The sequence below is a fragment of the Coffea arabica genome, chromosome 8e (genome assembly GCF_036785885.1).
Source record: "Coffea arabica cultivar ET-39 chromosome 8e, Coffea Arabica ET-39 HiFi, whole genome shotgun sequence".
Classification (NCBI taxonomy): Eukaryota; Viridiplantae; Streptophyta; class Magnoliopsida; order Gentianales; family Rubiaceae; genus Coffea; species Coffea arabica.
Genome location: NC_092324.1, coordinates 49,974,689 through 49,997,388, shown reverse-complemented (window position 1 = coordinate 49,997,388; position 22,700 = coordinate 49,974,689). Strand labels below are relative to the sequence as shown.

General features: G+C 35.0%; 2 protein-coding genes and 2 long non-coding RNA genes across 5 annotated transcripts; 2 read left to right on the top strand and 2 right to left on the bottom strand.

Annotated features, from left to right (window-relative positions):
• Positions 1-3,273: 3,273 nt before the first annotated feature.
• On the bottom strand, positions 3,274-4,491 carry LOC140012513 (uncharacterized). The gene is made up of 2 exons (XR_011819670.1): positions 3,573-4,491; positions 3,274-3,465 (listed from the first exon to the last, which is right to left on the bottom strand). It is a non-coding gene; the product is annotated as an uncharacterized lncRNA (long non-coding RNA).
• A 2,601-nt stretch (positions 4,492-7,092) lies between these two features.
• On the top strand, positions 7,093-8,258 carry LOC140013130 (uncharacterized). Its single transcript, XR_011820203.1, has 2 exons — positions 7,093-7,301; positions 7,873-8,258. It is a non-coding gene; the product is annotated as an uncharacterized lncRNA (long non-coding RNA).
• A 3,768-nt stretch (positions 8,259-12,026) lies between these two features.
• Positions 12,027-15,949, top strand: LOC113703074 (guard cell S-type anion channel SLAC1). The gene is made up of 3 exons (XM_027224294.2): positions 12,027-12,679; positions 12,844-13,649; positions 13,803-15,949. The coding sequence occupies exons 1-3, from the start codon at positions 12,140-12,142 to the stop codon at positions 14,161-14,163; spliced, it is 1,707 nt and encodes a 568-aa protein (XP_027080095.1). The 5' UTR covers positions 12,027-12,139; the 3' UTR covers positions 14,164-15,949.
• On the bottom strand, positions 14,947-21,705 carry LOC113703075 (uncharacterized). Of its 2 annotated transcripts, XM_027224295.2 has the most exons (18): positions 21,409-21,705; positions 20,592-20,738; positions 19,917-20,012; positions 19,501-19,654; positions 19,012-19,120; positions 17,989-18,039; positions 17,436-17,533; positions 17,276-17,351; positions 17,136-17,198; positions 16,873-16,959; positions 16,528-16,580; positions 16,026-16,101; positions 15,888-15,953; positions 15,736-15,798; positions 15,577-15,642; positions 15,441-15,485; positions 15,196-15,296; positions 14,947-15,122 (listed from the first exon to the last, which is right to left on the bottom strand). In XM_027224295.2, exons 1-18 carry the CDS (start codon positions 21,578-21,580, stop codon positions 15,104-15,106), a joined length of 1,542 nt encoding a protein of 513 aa, XP_027080096.1. In that variant the 5' UTR covers positions 21,581-21,705; the 3' UTR covers positions 14,947-15,103. The 2 variants fall into 2 exon arrangements, with proteins under 2 accessions (XP_027080096.1, XP_071918277.1); XM_072062176.1 differs by lacking the exon at positions 16,873-16,959.
• Between the last annotated feature and the right edge of the window lie 995 nt (positions 21,706-22,700).

The following is a 22,700-nucleotide window of genomic DNA, read 5'->3' as shown; positions in this document are numbered from 1 at the left end:
GCTTTAACGAGCTTTCGAACTACTCGATTGACTTAACAGCTCTAATCATGTGGTCATGTAGGCCACACTAATATTCCAACATCCTCCCACTTGGACAAATGACCACATTCATTTGATAATTCACAATCCATAAACAAAATAAGTGGCCACAACAAAATGTTTACCCTACATTGTTATCAAAATGGATTATGGCGGTTGTGTGTCAATTGACAAACATATTCCCTTCCATATATCACAATTTTAATAACCAGATGTAGATAAACTAATTGAGGAAGGAATGAACAACAAAATAAGAATGTTCTTTAATGGTCTATATATTATATCCTGACTAATTTCTTTCGAAAATACAAAAATGTGCACAAAACAGAAAATAATATATAAGCAATTATATGTCCAGAGTAATACATAATATTCATACAATAGCAAGACCCATGGAGTTGACATGTTCTTGAAATTTCTTTGGTGCCAATGCTTTCGTTAATGGGTCTGCACGCATCAAATCAGTGTTTATATGCTCCATGGATACCTTTTGCTGTTGAATCCTCTCTCGAACAACATGAAATTTTAATTCAATATTCTTAGATTTGCTAAAGCACTTGTTATTTTTCGAGAAAAATACAGCTGTAGAATTATCACAATATACCATACTAGGTCGGGATATAGAGTCCATAATTTGAAGACCTTCAATAAAATTTCGCAACCAAATAGCTTGAGAAGTAGCTTCATGACAAGTTATAAATTCTGCTTCTATTGTGGAAGAAGCAGTTATCGTTTGTTTTGCACTTTTTCGTGATATAACTCCACCAGCGAGCATGAAAATGTATCCAAAAATAGATTTCATACTATCAACACATCCCATAAAATCCGAATCCGAGTACCCAACAATTTCAAATTGATCACTATGCTTATAAGTGAGCATTAAATCTTTGGTACCCTGAAGATATCGCATCACCATTTTAACTGCAGTCCAGTGATCAAATCCCGGATTACTTCGAAATCTACCAAACATTCCAACTACAAAACTAATATCAGGCCATGTACAAGTTTGAGTATATATCAAACTTCCTACAGCTAAGGCATATGGTACTGCTTCCATTTTATGTCGCTCAGGATCATTCTGTGGAAATTGATTTTGACTCAATTTATCACTTTTAATAATGGGACATGGAGTTGTTGAACAGTTTTGCGTTTGAAATCTTTCAAGAACTTTGGTTGTATAAGATCTTTGAGATAAATCAATAACTTTCTTGAACCTATCCCTATGAATCTCAATGTCAAGCACAAAAAATACATTTTTCATATCTTTGATTTCAAAGTTCTTAGAAAGAAAGCTTTTAGTTTCATGCAATAAACTCAACGCATTAATAGCAAATAATATGTTATCAACATACAAGATCAAAAATATGAACTTACTCCCACTAACCTTTAGATATACACAATCATCAAGTTTATTTTCTTGAAATCTAAAGAATGTAATGGTATCATGAAATTTAAGATACCATTGACGGGATGCTTGTTTAAGTCCATATATTGATCTTTTGAGTTTACATACTAATTGCTCTTTGCCTTCCTCCTTAAACCCTTCGGGTTGTTGCATGTAAATTTCTTCATCTAGATTTTCATTCAAGAAAGCCGTTTTTACATCCATTTGATATAGTTCTAAATCATAATAAACTACAAGGGTCATAAGTATACGGAAAGAATCCTTTTTGGATACTGGAGAGAAGGTTTCATTATAATCTATTCCTTCTCTTTGAGTGAATCCTTTAGCCACTAGTCGGGCTTTATAACGGTCAATATTACTTTTTGAGTCTCATTTAGTCTTAATACCCATTTACATTGAATAGGTACAACACCCTTAGGTAATTCAACCAGTTCCCAAACTTGATTAGCCTGCATAGATGCCATTTCACTTTTTATAGCATCCATCCATTCATTTGATTCACTACAACTTATGGCTTGTAAAAACGTCAATGGATCATCATCAACACCTGTGCCATTTTGTTCTTGCATATACACTAAATAGTCATCTGAAATCGCATTGATCTTTGTTCTTTTTGACCTTCGTAGAATCTGATGATTATCAGACTGTGTATCTGTGAGAATAATGGTATCGTTATCACCATTAGGATGTGATGTTTCAGAAATTTCCTTTGATTCTGGAATTAACACCACATCTTTTTTATCACGACTCCCACTAAAATTCTCATTTTCAAGAAATTTAGCGTTATTCGATTCCATTATTCTATTGTAATGATTAGGACAATAAAATCGATATCCTTTGGACTTTTCTGGATAACCAATAAAATAGCAACTAATAGTCCTTGGATCCAATTTTCTTTCATGTGGATTATAAAACCTTGTTTCAGCAGGACAACCCCAAACATATATATGATTTAAACTTGGTTTCCTACCAACCCATAATTCATAAGGGGTTTTAGTAACAGCTTTGGTAGGAACTCTGTTTAAAATATACAGGGCGGTCCTCAAGGCTTCACTCCATAAAAACTCAGGAAGAGTTGTGTCACTAACCATACTTCGAATCATATCTAATAAGGTTCGATTACGCCTTTCAGCTACACCATTCTACTGTGGCATCCCAGGCATTGTATATTGAGCAATAATTCCATTATCTTGAAGAAACATAGCAAATGGTCCTAAATTACGATCAGTTTCATCATATTTTTCATAATACTCATCACTCCTATCAGATCTCACAACTTTTATTTTTCTATCTAATTGATTTTCAACCTCTGTCTTGAAAATTTGAAACATACTCAAAGCATCGGATTTTTCCTTAATCAGATAGAGATAGCCATAACGTGAGAAATTATCAATAAAGGTGATAAAGTATTTTTCACCACTTATGCAAGGAGGAAATGGACCATAAATACCTGTGTGTATCATTTCAAACAGCCCTAAACGTCTAGTGACATTTTTCTTGGTACTTTTAGTTTGCTTACCCTAAATGCAATCTATACAAGTATCAAAATTTGTAAAATCAAGAGTTGGTAAAACTTCATCTTTTACAAGTCGTTTAAATCGGTCATTAGATATATGACCTAAACGTTTATGCCACAACAATGATGAAGTCTCATTATTACGGCTGCGTTTAGTGCAAACATTAACATTCATATGCAGGAAAAGAGATTGTGAAAAAATAGGATCAAGATTTATTTTATATAATCCACCAACTAAAAAATCACTGCCAACAATACTATTATTTTTAGACATAGAAAAAATTTAGTCCCCAAATTGAAATTTATAGCCATCTAAATCAAAACGGGATAAAGAAATCAAATTTCTAGAAAAATTAGGAACATAGCAAGTGTTTGGAAGATCTAGTAAAATGCCAGAATGTAGAAGAAGTCTATAGGTCCCAATAGTTTCAACTTTTACCCCCATCTTGTTCCGCATTAGTATTGCCTTTTACCTTGTCATTAGTTGGCTGGTTGTAAGGTATCCCTGCATATTATTAGAAATGTGAATAGTTGCACCAGAGTCAAGCCACCAAGTATTAGAAGGAACATCAACTAAATTGGTTTCAAAACAAACAAATGAAAGGAAATTACCCTTCTTTTGAAACCATGCCTTGCATTTTACGCAATCTTTCTGCATGTGCCCCTTCTTCTTGCAAAAATGGCACTGCCTACCAATACCTTTATGGTTGGATGTCTCTTTATTTGGTGCCTTAGGATACTTCCTTTTGTGCCTTTTAGGTATATTTGCATTATGATCTTGTGAAATCACATGCACAGTCTGAGTCTGCAATCCTTCTTTTTTCAACCTCTCTTCCTCTTCGTGACACATAGAGGTAAGTTGAGAAACATTTCACTTATCCTTTTGTGTATTATAATTGATCTTGAAAGGACCAAATTGTGGAGAAAGAGAGTTGAGGATGAATTGCACCAAAAAGGACTCAGAAATAGTCATATCTATACCCGTAAGCTATTCAGCAATATTGTTCAATTCCATGATATGTTCACAAACACCACTCACCCCATTATATTTCTTAGTTGTCAAAGTAGCCATAAGAGTACCTGCCAAAGCTTTGTCCGATGTCTGAAATTGTTGCTCAACTGATGCCAAAAACATACGAGCCCTATCAGAATCAGGAATTGATTTCCTTATGTGTTTTGCAATTTTACTCTTAACAATCATTAGGCTTAGTCGATTGGAACACTCCCAATTCTCATACAGGATCCTTTCTTGTTTGGTGCTTTCAGAAGTAGATTGCGCGGGCTCATCAATATAGAGGCATAAGTCCAAGTCTAGCCAATCCAAGGTGATAGGCACTTGGTCTCGCCAATCAGAAAAATTGGACCCATTCAACTCCGGAATATTAACTGCAATCCCCGAAACTGAAACTGGAGTAATAGCTATAAATACAAGTTAAGCCATAAGATACACATATAGAGTAATCAAGTGCATCATCGTATTCTACCTTTGGGCTAGAAAAACGACGTGCTAACGATTCACTCAGTAAGTGATAACAATTATTCACTTACAACTTTAATAGAGATATCATATTCCTTTGGGTAATATAATAACTCATGACTATAGAAACTAAAATACCTTTGGGCAAATTTTAATAACCATAATCATCATATAAAATAGATATAAATAACTATTGCATAAACTATCGATTAGGCCACTTTGGTGATAACTAATTGATAATTTTTTTTGAAATGTTTATAAAGGTTATTTAATCTTGTCAACTCACCATTGAGCTCATGTTAACTCAATATTCAATAATTTGAGTTTTACAAATCAAGTTTGAATATTTAAATTCAAAATAGATATGCCAATAAAATTTATATTATTCAAAAATCAGTGAAAAATAACAAGGGCATATCAAAATTATAACATTAGAGCAATATATTACAAATATTCCAAAAATTCACAAACAATAACCTTTGATATAGTCTAAGGTCATGTGAATTTGTTATGTTAAAATCGAAATCATAACTTGATGCCACGTAAGAAACTTCAATTCAAAACATTAAGGGACTACAAAACATAGTACTCGCATGAACCATAAGGAAGTTTCAAAATAGCATTACCAAAAATTTCCAAAATATATATATATATATATATACATTAATATCCGATTAATTTATACATGTAAGCACAAAGTCATTTATTGACTTAAACAATTAAGTGCCCATTTAAGTGACCAGTGATGTTGAAGCATGCTGGCCTTATAAGAGACGCCCATTATAGGCTTTTCAATTATTGAATTTATATATCTCAGACCATTAAACTAACCCATATGGTATTCACAAGTAAAGATCGGGAATTCAATGATTAAAAAATATATATAACCTTATATAGTATCTAGATAGTTTATGATGCCGATAGACTCAAAACAATCATCAATACCAGATGCTTATTCCTTTTACGAGTCAAAGATGCAAACTCGTTCACGTCATTTGATTAGTACCATTAAAGTGATACCAAGTCAACCCATTAATAATTGGTTTGATATTATGATATGTTAGAACTTCAAGTACGGTGCAATAGTTATGTGCAATACATAAATCACCAAAAAAGTACTACCCCAATTATAAACAGTGAGCTAAATTCAAACAGTTCCTGTTAGACATAAGGAAACGAAAATGGATCCTTCAATTCTAGACCAAGTCATTATGGTGAAGTAAACAAATAGTTAGGTTTACATTTGATTGTCTATCAAATTTTATACAAGTCCAATAAAATTATTAACATAATAGATTTACAAATCATAAACATCAATCCATAGCTCTGATACCAAATGTTAGACATAAGGAGCAGGATCTTTAGTATGATTTGTAAATTAAAATTAAGAAATAAATTCTAGATTAGCATACCTTGAGATATTGAAGACATTTTGGAGAAGAATTTCACAGCCCTTTCAGCAAACCTTCCAATCACCAAGATTGTAAACTATAAACCTTTGCTGTCTAGCCTTCCCTTACCTAACTCTCTATTATGTTATTTTAGTGATGGGTAAAAATAACGAATGTCAGAGTGGTGAGAGGGACCAGGAGCCCTAGAGTATTTATAGAGTCACAATCCCTCCCATCATAGAATTATGATAGACTCTAATATCTTCAGATATATGATACTTTATTATGATAAGATACAGATTAATAATCACTGTAATTATCAGATAAAATACAACATATAGTACGTCTATATACAACGAATATGGAACTTCTTAATTCCTCCAATTTGTCTATCTTTAGGATTCTAAAACTATCAACATAAATCTATTCATGTGGTTACTTATCTCATGAGCTAGTGAGATAACAATTGAATATTGAAACAATATCATGTGGTCATGTAGGCCACACTAATATTCCAACCGTCTATACTTCCCAATCATACATACTTTAAAAAATCATTAAAAAAAATTGTCTATATAACATTCTAATTTCTGTACCTTGAAATAATCATCAATGTAATAAGGAAAACAGTATTTGGATTGGTTGAGCCAGGAAGGGTTGCCTTTGTTTCCAGCTTGCTGGATATTCGCTTCGAAATCTCCATTTGGACAATAGAGCAGGGAAGTTAGACCGATTCCCATCAATACTTTTGGCCTCCTTGTCCTCGCATATGCTGGACATGCCTTTGGTTGTTTCTGAGTTCGATCGATCCTTGAGAACCCTTTTTTTTTTGTGGCAACTTGCAATTGTTGCAGACTGGACACCGGGAAAAAAAAAAAAAAAAAGCTTCTCTTCCGGCATAAAGCAACAGGCCAAAATGAATAAATAAAGCTTCTTTTTGATATAATGAAACGTATTTAACATTACCAAAAAAAGCAAAAAGAAGGGAAAAAAAAAACTAAGACTAGACGTACAAATCAAACCAGCTCATCCCAATTCAATGTGAAGTGATAACATAGGCAAGAGTTTTCTGTGAAAGAGTTCTAATATCGAGTTAAAGTATTTAAACATGTACAAGGAGCCTCATATATAAGCATGCATTTAGGGAAAGAAAATATATATATTCTTAAAAGCAGGCAAGTAGTGTAGTACAATAGTACACCTTTTAGTACAACAAACCAGCATTTTTATTCTCCACAAAAACATATTGTGGAGCATTTGCAGATGATTTCGGTTCCTTGTGGGTATTACTTTTGGTGTTCATTTTCATTTACTCTCAATTTCGTTGTTCATTTGTCAGCTTCTCTCCACTTTTAGTTCTGGCAATCTTTTCTTTCTTAATTCATCTTTTAAGGGTTCTAAGTTCTAGAGATTAATGTACCGACACCTCATTGAGCTTTAATTATTTGATATGAATTATGTGGAAGTGTACAGGTTAGTAATGGTTTCCTATGTTGCTTTCCCAAAAAGATTTCAAGCAACTCTTCTGATATTGGCTTACTTCATTCACTGCTAACCATTTTTTGCATATGCTGAGTCTTTGAAAAATTCTTTAACACAATTGATAATCTTTACTACATAACTCGATCTACTTGTTTGAATGTCTTTTTTTTTTTCAAGAACGTCCGCAACAATTAATTTGGCCTTCATGCCAAGCAATCAAGTAAAAGGTATTAATTACAGATTGACACAATCTAAGAAACTAGTGAATTACCTTTGCTTATCTTAATAAATTAAGTTGTATTGTTTCTCCAAAAAAAAAGGGGGGGGGGAAGCTATTGAAATTAAAAAGAAACTAGAGTTTCATAATACGTCCTAAAACAATTTGGGGACCTTATTAATGGTCCATAACCTTGCAAAAACACTAGGACTTATAATTATTTGAAATTATCAGAAAAAACGAATGAAGAAATAATTAGCAATATATACATGCATCTCACTTCAGCAATCCCTATATCATAGTGGAGGAATTGATTAAAATCTCGCACTAATCTTTCCATTGCAGCCTCTCAAACTTCAGAACATTGTCATGGCGAAGAGAGCAAATGAAGCAATCATCCATGTCTTCTAAGTGTCCAGAACTGAAAGCTTTTGCTGTCCCTGATTTCTCGTCAGATGATCCCTCTTTTTGTTGAACGTTAATAACCAGCTTCATCTGATCAGATTCACAGTGGTTTGCAGCTCCTCAAAGTCAAATGTACCATTTCTTTCCTGGAGTTGCAAGAGTAGTGATTACATCTTTCCCACTATCTAGAGCATTTTTGACCAGCTGGATTGGTGTATTCTCTGAAACCCTTTCAATACACTTTTTCTACGTTGTGGGCTCCTTTTATGTAATTGAATATCACCAAAAATAAAATAAAATAAAACAAATCAATTAACAATTAATTACGCACTATAGCAAAGAGTTCCATATTTATTTTGTACATCTTATTTGTATTTTTACTGCGTTTATCGGCTTAACGAATTAATCTTAAGCAGCGCCCATTTTTTCCCCACTTTTAGTTTTTACCTTGTAGCTAGCTTATTCTAATCCTGTAAAAATTACTGTTTATGGAATGTACTTTTACGATGCATTCTGAGAAGCCATTTTGAGAATTCTTATCTAAGACGATAAACGTGTACTTTTTTTTTTTTTTATTAATATGAACTTTTTCTTTCTACAAGGTGAAAGATGTTATGCTAATTGAGGATTCCGGAAAAGGAAAAATAAAAAAGAAATGTGAAGGTGACCCAAAAAATTTTGAATAATTGTGAACCTACTGAGCTTGTCACAAACGTAGAACTCTTTTCCCTTAGCCCAAGCTTGGTAATCAAAATCTAGCTTCCAATCATCTTTATCTCCTAGAGTAATGTCTTTTGCCACGGTCGAAGTGGTAAAAGCCAATTCATTTTTTTTTCCTTCTCTATGTTTCTCAAATGATCCACTATGGAGAACAAAAATTTCATTTTCCTCCTTAAGAAAATGGCAGGCTGGTGCGTCCAATACAAAGAGGGCTAACCGGTTAAAATCCTCGTTTACTTTTAAGAGTTTCATATTTTTCTTCCTTTATGATAAGGTCTGTTAATCACTTGTGTGAAAATTAGTTGCCGAGTTGATCTGTCAATAATGGCCTACCGGACCAAGGCCACGGACAGTTGTTAGTGACAATAGCTCTGAACAATATAATATTTTTTGAACAAGGTGTAATTTTATTTGAATTACTTGTAAAACTTAATAACAGAGACACAATTATTACATATGGAATTCACATAAATAGTAACAAAATATCACACCTCTATTGTAAGGATATACAAAAAATTTACATAAAATTACAAAACGTTCAAAAAATGTTATACTGGTCAGGGATGGTTGATCTGGCAACGGTCACTGCTGTTCCGCGGTTCCCTAACCTGTTGTATTGATGCTGGTTGCTGGCCAAGAAGCAGTGTAGATATCCATTCTCCATCCTTGAAAAGAAGTTTGTTAGAGTCCGACAATTTTAGTGTAGTAGCCTGCATGATCCCAATTAATAATTCCATCAAACTTCAGTACTATCTCCAAAATTACAAAGGGAAAGGTCCAAGACGTACACATAGAGGAAATATTTTTCTTTTTATCTCATTTTCACCAATATACATATTCATGCCAAACACATTTCCAAGTCAGTCTGGTCACACCATCTAGATCTAAGGCTAAAAGATCAATCAAATTACTCGATACTCAAAGAGAGTTTGGCTCAACAAGAGCATATTCGAACTTAATTAGTTAACTAATCCAATCAAGTTTTAATAGTATTTTGCATTCCATAAATTTGTAAGCTCGGCTTAAACTTAACTTGATTACTGATAAAATAAAAATGTATAGGTAAAAACTTAAGTTACTCAAACTCGCCTTGATAAATGTTTATTTGAGTTCGACTCAATAGATAAACAAATGAAATTAAACACAATTTTAAATTTGATAAAATAATCAAACAAATTTTAACACTAAAGATTTGGCTTGACTAAGTTTGTTTACACACCCTATCTAGATCTAACTCGAGAATACATATCTTTTAATTGGTCAAGTACGTTAGGCCAAGTTTTAAAAAAATGCAAGATTAAGACAATCTCGCTAGAGGAAACAGTGCATAACATAATTATATATATCATTTCTATGTCATGTATATGAAACGCAGAAAAGTAAAATACAATAAGAATTTGACTTGAAAATAATGAAAAAAAATGCAAAAGCATATTCTTATCTCAGCAGTACTGGCTCTCTGGGCCTGTGTATGTATGTATTACACCATCAAGAATGCACCAAATGCAGCAATAATCCAAGCAAAGAATGTTGGAGCCATTTTTCTAACTGCAGCTGAGCGAGGGTTGGAACTGGGAGCAGGTGCAGAAGCAGGAGATCCCAAATCAGGTGTAGTAACATCAACAGCAAGCTTCATCCCGGATGCACAGTGATTGTCCATTCCACAAATGTACCACTTCTTTCGTGGACTAGCAAGAGTAATCACATACAAAGCCCTTATTTTAGATTTTTTTTCCTTTTTGTCATTATTTGGGTAACATTGAAATGTATGTAAAAGAAAACTATCGCCATCTTTTGCTTATTTGAGAATAGCAAAACACATTTTCAGGAGGAACACAATAAACCCGTTTTGGAAATGGTCTTTAAAAACACTAAAAGTTTCCAATTGGCATTGCTTGCAAATCTTCTTCCACTGCTATGACCGGAAAAGGCTAAAGTAAAACTACTCGTTTGTATTGCGTAATAATCTCAACAAGAAGTGGATTTTTCTGTAGTTTCCTGTCTGCTTCAGAGAGAATATATGCTGAGCCGTGCCCCAGTATTCCATGCATGATGGACAACTTCTTTTTTGTTTTTCTTTCTTCTTTCCCTCTCTTTGCAAAGCAAATGGTAGCACAGGATAAAAATGTCAGAGCATGCAATTAGATCTTCAGCAGTTGCTAAATTGCTAGCTAGATTCTTTCTTTTGGCATTAATTAATGACCTAATGTGTGTTAATGACAAAACTGATCATTATTTTCAGTTAACTGCTTTTACGTGCTTATGTTTGTTTATTTGTGTTGTGTCACATTAGCTCTGTTTCAACATGTAATTTTCATCCAACTAATTGTTCATGACTATACCAAAAATTAAAAGAAAAAAAAAAGAAGAATAAACATGAATAACCATGAGAAACTAGAATATAGACCTGAGAAAAATAACAAATTTTTGGTCTTTGTAACAATAAAAATTATCACGGTGATCTTTTCCTGTAACAATGAAGGTCAAAATCTGATTAACAAAGATGTCAAGGATCTGAAGTTTTGTTGGGTCTAGGTCTGGATGCACACATGAAATAGTTCCCAGCCCAGGTTGCGACTTGATCGTCCTAGGTTTTCTTCATTGCCTTCGCAACAAACCCACGTCCGTTTAAAAGGGAGAGACAATTCTAATTCCAAATTGATCATGCTGTATTAGGATCTCATAAAACTTCTAAACAAAAAAATGCTGCAGCAAATGTGGGTGTTTCATCCCCAAGACTAACCACGTCATGATGACGTTCCTAGTTCGATTTTTAAGACTTTTCTTCCTTTTTTTCCCTTGAAAAAAAAAATTATGTATGTGTGCGAAGGATTAAATATGCAAAAGTCTTTTCTCGACACTGTTAAATAGCACTGAAAGTCAAGAAATGAATATACTGCAAAAGTTTAGTCAAAGAATAATTATCTAAAAGCGCAAAAATGGGTATTCTCTAATGCTGAGTGGTGCATGACCAGCGGTGATCAGTTTGGTGATTGGTTTTCAGCATGGTCAAACTCCGCAGAACTTTATTCAACAATCGAAGACTCCAGGCAGTAGATTTCTTCCATTCTTGCCCACTATTTTAGCGCCCGTGAAGCAATTTAGAGGTGGAAACCTCCTTCATCTACCAGCAAAGCATGGTATGGCAGACTGATGCCTCTTGCATTTTGCACCTAAATTCAAATCATGGTTGATAATAACCACAACTTTTGCTTCTTCTTCTTCTTCTCTCACGAGAAACCCCTTAAAGCAGTTTACTTTTTTCAAAGAAACCTTGGTTCTCGTTTCATGCACCAAATAAACAACCACCTATGGTATACACTGTATTCTCGTGATCCTACCAACATTAATAAATTACATACAAGTACAAATATTTCTGTGTCTCTTTAATCAGTTAATTGTAATGCATGAAAACCATATCAAGCATTAAATTAACCTAGGCTCCTCCATTGACAAAAGAAGCGAAATTTTATACGCACAAATACAAATGGATACAAAGTCAAATAATTCTCCGAGTTTCCTGGAAACTCATTTTGTCGACATCCATGAGATCTTGCCAGAAGAAGAAGACGAAGAAGCAGAAGGAGAAGAAGAGATAGCCAGCAATGTTGAAAATGCAGAGAACCGATTTCACAGGCTTGTTAAAGCTAGGGAAGGAAAGAGGGCTCGGAGAAATTTTAGCAGACAAGTTTCCCTGGAGACAGGCTTCTCGGTGCTGAGTAAAGAGTCTAAAACCAAAGATCAACGTGAATTACTTAGAAGAAGCGGAACAAGTTTTGGAGACTATGGCTCAACTCGTCACTTTGTTGAAGGAAGGAAAGCAGACTTCAACATCTTCAGAACTAAATCTGCTCTGAGTAGACAGAATTCAGCATTGCCCCAGAGAGAGAGTGGGGTTGATCATATTCAGAAAAATCAAGATGCTCCTGGAGAAGGGCTTCAACATGATGGTGAATCTGTTAACGAGAGTGTTCCCGCAGGAAGATACTTTGCTGCTCTTAGAGGGCCTGAATTAGACCAAGTCAAGGTACCATTGGATTTCCAACCTTCGAGTGAAAATTGATGACCGCCACACTAGGAGATCAGTGGCATGTTTTCCATTATATGATGCTTTCTTTAGCACTATCCCTGATTACTTTACCAGCTTCTTGCTGAGTCCAAAGTGTCAATTTCTTCCTAATCATTTTGCAGGACTCGGAGGACATACTGTTACCCAAAGATGAGAAATGGCCATTCCTCCTTCGTTTCCCAATTGGTTGCTTTGGTATCTGTTTAGGCCTTAGCAGTCAGGCCATTCTTTGGCGTGCTCTCTCCAGCAGTCCATCTACCAAATTCCTTCATGTTACACCTTTCATCAATTTTGTGCTGTGGCTGTTGGCCGTAGGTGTCCTTGTTGCAATTTCTGTCACCTATGCACTCAAATGTGCATTGTATTTTGAAGCAGTCAAGAGAGAGTATTTTCATCCAGTAAGAGTCAATTTCTTTTTTGCACCTTGGGTTGTCTGCATGTTCTTAGCCATTGGAGCACCACCGAGAATAGCACCAGAAACTCTTCATCCAGCGATTTGGTGTGTCTTTATGGCCCCAATTCTGTTTCTTGATCTCAAAATTTATGGTCAATGGCTTTCGGGCGGAAAACGACGTCTCTGCAAGGTGGCAAATCCATCTTCCCATCTCTCAGTTGTTGGAAACTTTGTTGGAGCAATATTGGCTGCCAAAGTGGGATGGAAAGAAGCTGGCAAGTTCTTGTGGTCCATTGGGTTTGCTCATTATCTGGTGGTGTTTGTAACATTGTATCAGCGATTGCCAACAAGTGAAGCACTCCCTAAGGAGCTACACCCCGTCTATTCCATGTTTATAGCAACTCCAGCTGCAGCAAGCCTTGCTTGGGGAGCTGTCTATGGCGAATTTGATGGCTTGGCAAGGACCTGCTACTTCATTGCTTTATTTCTCTACTCATCACTGGTTGTCCGTATCAACTTCTTCAGGGGATTCAGGTAGGGTTTGACTGTCTAAATTGCTGTAGGCAGATTTATCTTCCCACCCTCACCAAGATATACGATTGTTTAGATAGCTATATGACATTCTTTTTCCTCGCGTTCCGAATATAGAACTTTTTCCAACAGCAAAAATAATCTTGCATTCTGTAGGTTTTCTGTTGCATGGTGGTCTTATACCTTCCCGATGACAACAGTGTCAATAGCAAGCATCAAGTATTCAGAGGCAGCCCCTTCAGCAGTAAGCAAAGGCCTTGCCTTGACTCTTTCTTTTATGTCATCAGCATTGGTGTCAATATTGTTTGTCTCCACACTGCTCCATGCTTTTGTCTGGCGGACATTATTCCCAAATGACCTTGCCATTGCCATAAAAAAGAGAAGGCTTGCAAAGGAGAAAAAACCCATGAAAAAGAGTTGTGACATAAAGCGTTGGACAAAGCAGTCCCCTCTATCTCTTGTATCTACCACAAGAAAGCATAACTCAGGAAATAAGGGTTCTGATGGGGAGAACTAAGGAGACTTTGATAGCAAAGAGAATGAAATTTACAGATGGTCCAATAAGTCAGTTTCTTAAATACAGTAAGTAGGCCATTCGGTCGCAGAAAATGGTGCAGAAAAACTTTCAGTACCTTTACAACTCACGGCATGTGTTTGTAGAAATGAACAGATTTGAATGCTGCAGCAATTATCAACGTGCTCATGACCAGTAAGAGAGTTCTAGAAATAAACAATTCTGCTACTAGCATACAGATTTCATGCAGCCGTAGAAAAGCAGCAACTCCATATACCAATTTTGAGGAGAAGTAGATGAGTTTCCATCTTATACGATTATATTAAGCAAAATATTTGGTTAAATAGCACCATGCTCAGAGATATGCTGAAATTTTGGGAAGGGATGAAGATCTGGTGCATTCAATGGAAGCAAAGTTCTAGCATTTTTACTACTGGAAACAGTTAGACCAACTAATTATTCTTCTCAAATAGAAAAACTACCACTTTATCAACTAACCATCTAGCTTAAGGTCGATTACAAGCAGCAGCTCAGATATTAATAATTTAATATAATATCTTGAGCCGTTTCTCTGTCTAGCTATAAGCTCTGATACAGTAAACTTTCGATGGTGTATAACCTGAAGAAGATGGAATGAGGTTTCTGTACACTGTCCAACAACATTCAGCATATTGAGATGATTAACTTGTAGTATCATTGCCTTCAGGCATGACTTGCAAAAAAATGATTTGCAGAACCAAAACAAGGTTCCTCAAAGTTGGCCTCTGTGCTGAACAAGCTTCGATATTTTCACTGTGGATGTATTTGCCTAACGATCTTCAATTTTTTGACAATGAATGTACTTGCCATATATCCTGTATGGTTTTGCCAACTTCGATCAGAATGAAAGCTTAGGTGAATAGCTGCCCATCAATGATGCAGCTATGACCTCTGGCCTTTATTCTCAGCGAACTCCCAAACTCCTAAACCAACTCAATTCAGAATATGTAGTTCAACAGATAACCTTCAGAAACTCAGAAGCCTAAAGCCACTAACCTATTGGTGCCAGAGATTAAACCATCATCAGCTTTCTTCACGTTGCTGCCGAACTGCTTTCCTCCATTCAAGGGTAGTTTTTCTTTCATGTCATGTTTTACCTTAAATAAAAATAATAATAATAATATTTCAAAATTTATGATTGTCAGCTTTCTATGCAATTAACAGAGAACAACTCTCAAACAATCATTACGAATCCTATTGGAATAGAAATGAAAATAAAATCATGGAACAGCCTTGCATACCTGTTGTTCTTCCTGAAAAGAATCCCATCTGTTTTCTTTTGAACCCTTAGAGGAAAAAAGATTTCTCATTCAGAAAACATAAGCAGTTGAATTCATCACAGACAAACAAAATCAATTCTAAAATAAAATGTCTTACCTTTGCAGGTAGGCTGGCAGGATGTGGCAGCTTTATCTTTGATTTGGGTTCAGACGTAAGAGAGAGCTGGCATAGAAAAAAGAAGTGTAGAAGTCCGTCAATGTGGAAGAATAACAGAAGTTCTGCTGCATGTCTTGGAGTAGATATCTTGGGACTTACCTTGTTAAAAAGTTCAATTGGTGGATTATGCTGAACCCTCTTTTCTGTATGGAAATTAAATTCCTGTAAGATAGAGCGAACAAACATAAGAAGGAAATAGAATTGCCAAACTGGAAAACAAACCACAAATTGAAATATGGTATGCTCTCTACCATTGGAACTGTGATCTCTCTCTTGCTATTTCTAAAAACTCCAATGTCTCCTTTACTTGAAAGTATCTGTACTAGAAACCATCAATAACTCCTAGAGAACAATTTGATAAGTTCTACAAGAGATGTTTTACATCTGACCTTCCTATTAAGAGGGAGAGCTTTGAAATTGTGAGATAACTCGGACCTCTCTTTTGATGTATCTACAACATTACATCTGATAGAGAGAGGAGAAACAGTAAGCATGACAATAATCACAAGTCAAAAACAAACAAATTCATTGCAACTACTAGTGTAATTAAGCTTTCAGCCCAAAGATTAAAAGAACGCATGTGGAGCTGAAAATGTCGATATGGATACTAACAAGAACACGTCAAGACAGATTAGAAAATGAAGTGCCAGGGTTGCACTAATGTCAAAAGTAGTGAAAGTAACATTCACAGCCAAAAAAAAAAGAATGCTTAAGGCCTGCCGTTCATTAAAAAGGGTACCCAAATTCTCAGACAATCTAAAATTTAAACACAGACCAGGACAGCTATGAAACCAAAAGTAACACTAGACAGAATTTGTGAACGTCACAAGGTGGTAGAGAAATTTTGGAAAGTAAACTACAAAAAAGCACTAAAGCTTCCACTAAATTTACCTTCTGGATTCATCTCTACATTGTTGTGAGGCTGAATTCCTGCTCTCCACCTCCTGAAATAAGTTTTGCATTAATCAGAAAACAAGGCATTATTATTTCAGATATTAGTAAAGGGGACATTTCTTTCATACGATAAATGTAAGCCCCGTAAACAGAAATGGTCAGCCTCACCATTAAAAATCATAGAATGCCACAAAGCAGGAAAAAATTTACAAAGAGTAACATCACAATTTACTTTTGTTCATTTTATTTTAAGTCAAGAACAACAGGTATAGCTGACAAAGATAGAATACCATACACTACAAGAACCTAATCTCATCACATCCAATATGTCTAATAGCTAACCTTGTTGGAATTACTGAAAGATGCAGCAGACACTGAAGCAATTGCAGTGTGCTGCATAGCTCTCTCTGAAGTCTTCAAGTGAAATTCCTACACATTTTAGTGACAGATAATTTTCAAAAATATATTCAAGAGGTTTTCATGTGGATATCACTTATGTTGCACACTGTGAATTTAAGACTAAAAAGTTGTGGAAAAGAAATAGTTTTTATACAGAGCCGAATTCATTACATACGAATACGAAAAGCAATGGTTAAAGAACCTACACGAAACTCTGGCACTCTAGGGGTGCTTCTTTTCGGAGCCAACAAAGAAGGAGCCTCAAGTATCTGCAAATAGTTTACTTTTAGCAATGTACAACCAGAGGCAGTTAGTAAAAGATTTTGATAAAACAGTTTTGAGTAACCTTTCTATTCAATGGGAGAGCTTTGAACCTATGAACAGTTGATGTCAAACTTCGAGGTTCTTCAACAGTTTTAGGTCTGAATTTCAAGTATTAGAAGCATCAGTTGATGTTTTCAGAAAAAGATATCTCCGCTTAGAACTCAGCAATGTGTATAGCATACCTCGTTCTGTGAGCCCTGTAAGTTGTTTCAAGATCAGGTTCTCGAGGAATAGTAATCCTCAACTTGGTCTGCACGGTGTTGCCAACAACAATCCCATCCTGTGGAACATTCCAAGAGCACATCACATGTACCAAAAATTCATTTAGAAAAAGATGCAATGAGAAGTCCTATATATACTGTTTTCTTAATCACTGGGCTATCAAAGCACCAAATGGCTACAAAATTTACAACTTTTATACAATTCCAGATAATCTACGAAAATAGTTTGTCACGTCTGACACACATAGACACAGTGGTTAAAACAAATGCAAGCCATTTTAAGAGTCCCCCAATCCCTCCCTAACTGCCTTCTCCAATCAAATAAAAAACCAACCAAGACTTGCAGATGCCAACCAGCTGGGCCTTATTACTTTAAGACAGCACACTCGGCTAACCTTGTCATGGCCAAATTCTCTTATGTGCAGGAGTTAAGGGTCAAAATTATCAATAATACCATATTATAAGCAAGTACATAAATTGGCTGACTTTCATACTTCCAGTGGAAGTGACTTACCCTTTTAGGCTCCTTGTGGACAAAGTTCACTTGATGCTTTGTGTCAATAACCTGTTCCAGAGAATCAGAATAGGTAGACACTTTAAATTAATATCCTTGTGCAAAAACAAAAACTTGAAACACATAAAAAACAACAATGTCAATGAGGTGAACTTATAAGGTTCTTAAGAAATGTATGATATATCAGGATAACCATAAGGATTTGATCATTCAGTGATGCACTAAAAGAACATTGTATCCTGCAATTTTGAGCAGACACCTTATGGCCATAATGAATGATGATTGAATATTGTCGCATTGCCATCATTACATCAAGTAACAGCAGTGGCCCATGAGCGTTAACATAGTTGACAACATCAGTAGTAGTATATTGTAAAAACAGAAATAATATAATATCTTTCTCAACAAAGAAATGAATATAGAAAAGCACAAAGGAAATTGTAGAATTATATTAGTCCCTTTCCAAAAAAAAAAATGTCAGATCTTTGATATTAGTGATTCATGAAGATGACAAAGTCATCTAAAAGACAAAAGCATGCTGGAGACTTGACCATTGGCTGCAACAATCAATAGCAAGACTCCTCTCCAACACACCAAGATTGTTTTACCGGATGGGAAATTTGTCATCCTTACATTTTTAGCTCATTTACAGCGTTCAAAAAGCAGATGATCCATGCAACCATAGCACGTGTCTGCTGTAGACAAACTAAATTTAAACAGTAAAAAAAAATTGCTGCCAATAACATCTAAGGATAAGCATATCAAAACATCAAATAAAAATAACCATGGAAATGCTATGATCTCATATCTCTGTCTCATTTCTTCTTCACTTGGCCTTTTCTTATGCTCATCATATCCAACAAAAGGACTACCTGATACTCTTAACAACATTCTAAGAAAAAATAAAGAAATGTGACTAATTGGCCATCACAATGAAACAGTAAAAAAAGCATTTGATATATACAAGAGTTGAATGTGGATTAAAGCAACCAAGAAAATCAACACAAAACAACAAAAAAGTACCTTGCTCAAGTGACCTCCCTCAAGTTTTTGTCTCTTGGCAGCCTGAATTTCAACACCAAAAGAATTATTTGTGCTTTTCTCATTTTTATCAACCAACTGCCTCTGAAACCTAGGATTCAGGAAAGAAATTAGTCAGATGATAAGGACTTGAAACCTTTAATAGCTTGCTCAAATGGCAGTGCACTCAAACACTGGTCAAAGAGTTATATGATTGGTAAACATTCCTTCTCTAGCAAATTGAGACAACAATAATGTATATTACTCAGTATCAGTTCAAGCATACCGAAATTGAACCCACATCTAGATGGTATAACAAAGATATCAATAGCCCAAAAAAGCCAGGTGACTTAGCAGTTCCAGAAACTCTACATTGTCTATACTAATCATTATCAGAGAGAAGAGAACATTGTGTAAAATGCATTAACAATACAAAGATAGTCTAGGAAAACAAGGAAATAAGGAGTATAATCTCTTCATATACATACATACCTGGAAGAACACATTTGACGAGGTTCATTCTGCTTGGCCAATTGACTTGCTGTTGGTTTCATTAGGGTTGAAGTCCTTGATAGATATGGCTTCACACTGGACTTTGTTTTAGCTTTTAAACTATCTTTCTTCATGTGATTATAGAATGTTAACCCTACACAGAATACAGTTTCCTAAGCATAATTTTCAACCTAAGAAAGCATGAGAAGAGGACTAAGATCTAAACATTTTTGCTACTCAAAAATGTTATTCCATAGAAGGCAATATTTATCAGCTATATTTAGAGTTTGAAACCCAAAAACTTCATTTATTTAGAAAATTAAGTCAAATTCAAATGAGCTTTCTGATCAGCGTAAATTTTAGATCCTAAGAGTTAATCTGAAGCACAAATGCCAGAAAGAAGGAAGCTATAAGACCTGAAGCCAATTGTTGGTGGTTCTGAAACCTTTGTTGGTTGCTATTCTGCAAAATTGCAGAAGTCTCTCTACTGTTGAACTCTTTTTGTCCACCATCTGTTAAATAAGAATCATAATAATGGAAAACCCATGTCACCTTAGGATGATTATCAGCCTGAAGAGAACTTTCTTAAGAAGCTCCCTCATGAACTGCATTTAACCGATAAGTTTTTGGGATGCCTTTCAAGTAAGTAATTGTTCAACCATCAACAGCAGGGAGCATTAAGTTAAGAGCAAATATGCTTCATGAAAGTCTTCTAAATTTATTCTTAGAGACAAAACTTATTTTTAATAAGATAATAGGGTTTAAAATGGATGGTTATTAACAGTCTGAGCAATTTTTCATGCAACCATCCTCAAAACCTAGTATTGACGGTCTCACACACTAGTACCTCTTGTATTTCGCCCACTTCAGAGTCGCATAAATAGCAAATCTTGGAGCATTGCATGCTCATGCAGTTAACTTTTATCAGTCAGATGAGGTGGTATTATATATACTCATTGAGTTCAACAAACAACTAATGAACATTTTCAGAGCACAGGTGGGCACATGCTCGGCCAGTCCTCATGGATGTTGCAGCTAAAAGATAAACTACGTGAAATGAAACAAGTAAAAATTATGGATATAAATTATACCTTTGTCCACAGCTGAAGTCTCTTCATCCACCTCATTATCGGAATCACTCTCTAACATATTTGCTTCCTCCACGTGCTTAGGTTTTGGGGATGTATTTACATTTTCCATCAAGCCATCATTCACATTAAACAACCTTGCCACAAAAGCTGAAAAAGAATGCAAGAGATGTAAAGTTTCAAGTTTCAATATGAAAATTCTCAACAAGTGTGAAATCAAAGTATATTTGCAATTCAACATCTTGTACATTGCAACAGCATATTATTGTACTACAACAACGACGAAATTACGTACCCCAAACACACGTTATTGCGTGTTTCTTACCCAAAAAAATGCTAAATTTAAAATGATAAAGTCACCCTACCACGGACAGTATGCCAACTCTCATCACTGCCATTGCATCATCCCAGTGTGTACAAATAAAGTCGAATTAAATGCCAGAAATTCTTTATCAATCCGGAAAAGAGAGAGCTTAAAATAACTGAATTAACTACAATGCAAACGATGATTGCTAAATATCAGGCTCCGGATAGGAATTTCGAAACCGAAAACACGCACCACAAAAAATAAAAAGAAAACAAGAAATTGGCAAAGAAATGTGACAAAATAACTAATCACTCAAGTCAATGAAATAGCATAATAAACCACCAAAAAGTTTCCTAAAACCCTCCCATGGCCCCAGCGTTCCCACTAAGATTGTAAAATCTGATCTTTTTTATTCTGTTCAAATAAAGAATTACTAACTAAATGCTAACAAAAAATAAAATTTCCTCCAAAAACTGGGGATTTAAAAAAAAAAAAAAAGATGCAAGGACTTACGAGAAGGCGGATAAGTAGTGGCGGTTTCAAACCAGAGCTCGGCTTCATGAGCCTCAGCTAACGACTCCTCTCGGCTAAAGTCGAAGTAGCGAACGGCGTCGAACTCGTAATCAAGGTCGATTTCGACCGCCGTGAAGGTGTAGACTTCACTCTCCTCCATGTCTTCGTCCATTTTGTTTGAAATGAGTTGCTAACTCTTCTAGTCCGGCTAATGATCTCAGTCCCCCGGCGCCGGTGAAAAAAGGGTATTGTATAGGTACAGATTTTTTGTGTGTATAGATGGAGAAAAGCAGCAGAGGGCAGAAAAGGCAGATGGAATAAGAAGGATCGAATTTTTGAATAGGACGGGTAAGGGGGAAAGGGCCGGGCAGATAACGTTAGCATTTTAGTGTTCGTTATGACGAATTTGCCCCCGAATTACGTTGGCGATATTTTCTTAATTACTTCGGCATCTTTTGGATTCTATGATGGATAAGCATTGATCTTTTGTATTTTTGTGAAAGGCAAGCTGTAAGTCATTAGTATGCAAAAATAGTTTAATCCAAGGTCATTATGGTGTAAACAAAGGGTATGGTTGGTTATCAAGATTTGCAAAAAAATAGTTTTGGAATGCAATCAATGCATGGAAAGATGAAAAAGTCTTTTTGTTAATCTATACCTTTAGTTTTGTTTTTATAATTGTACTTTTAACGATTCAATGTTGTTTGAAACTTAGAAGAAAAAATGAAGTCCATCGAAAAATTTTGTGCAAAATGACAAATATATTACTGAAAAGATACTATAAAAAATACCTATATTTATCGTGGTCATCAATTCAATTTATAAAGGATCTGTTTAACGGTTCTATTTATAGACAACTCGTTAAAAATATATTTTAGTAGTCATATTTTTTGAAATGTAAGGTTAATTAAGGAAAATAAATAAATACAAGGCATAATAGGAAAAGTATATAAATATAAAAAAAAGTAATAATTATTAGTATGTGTATATACACATTAAATTAGATAAATCTTAACAAGTATCTAATGAGCACCCGTTAAAAAAACACATTTACAAAAACGAGTTAATACATAAGATTTAACAACAATATTAAGAATATTCATGCTATTGCTAGTAATTGGTTAGCCAAATTGATATATAATTTGTATCAAATAAAGTCTACGATTGGCCATTACCTTTAATTTTTTTCAAGTCAATTATTAATTTCTTCTCTCTCTCTCTCTTCTTTTTTTTTTATTTTGGCGTGTAGCTGTAGCCTGTAGTTGGCCGACAAATGGTTGGTTTAATAGTGT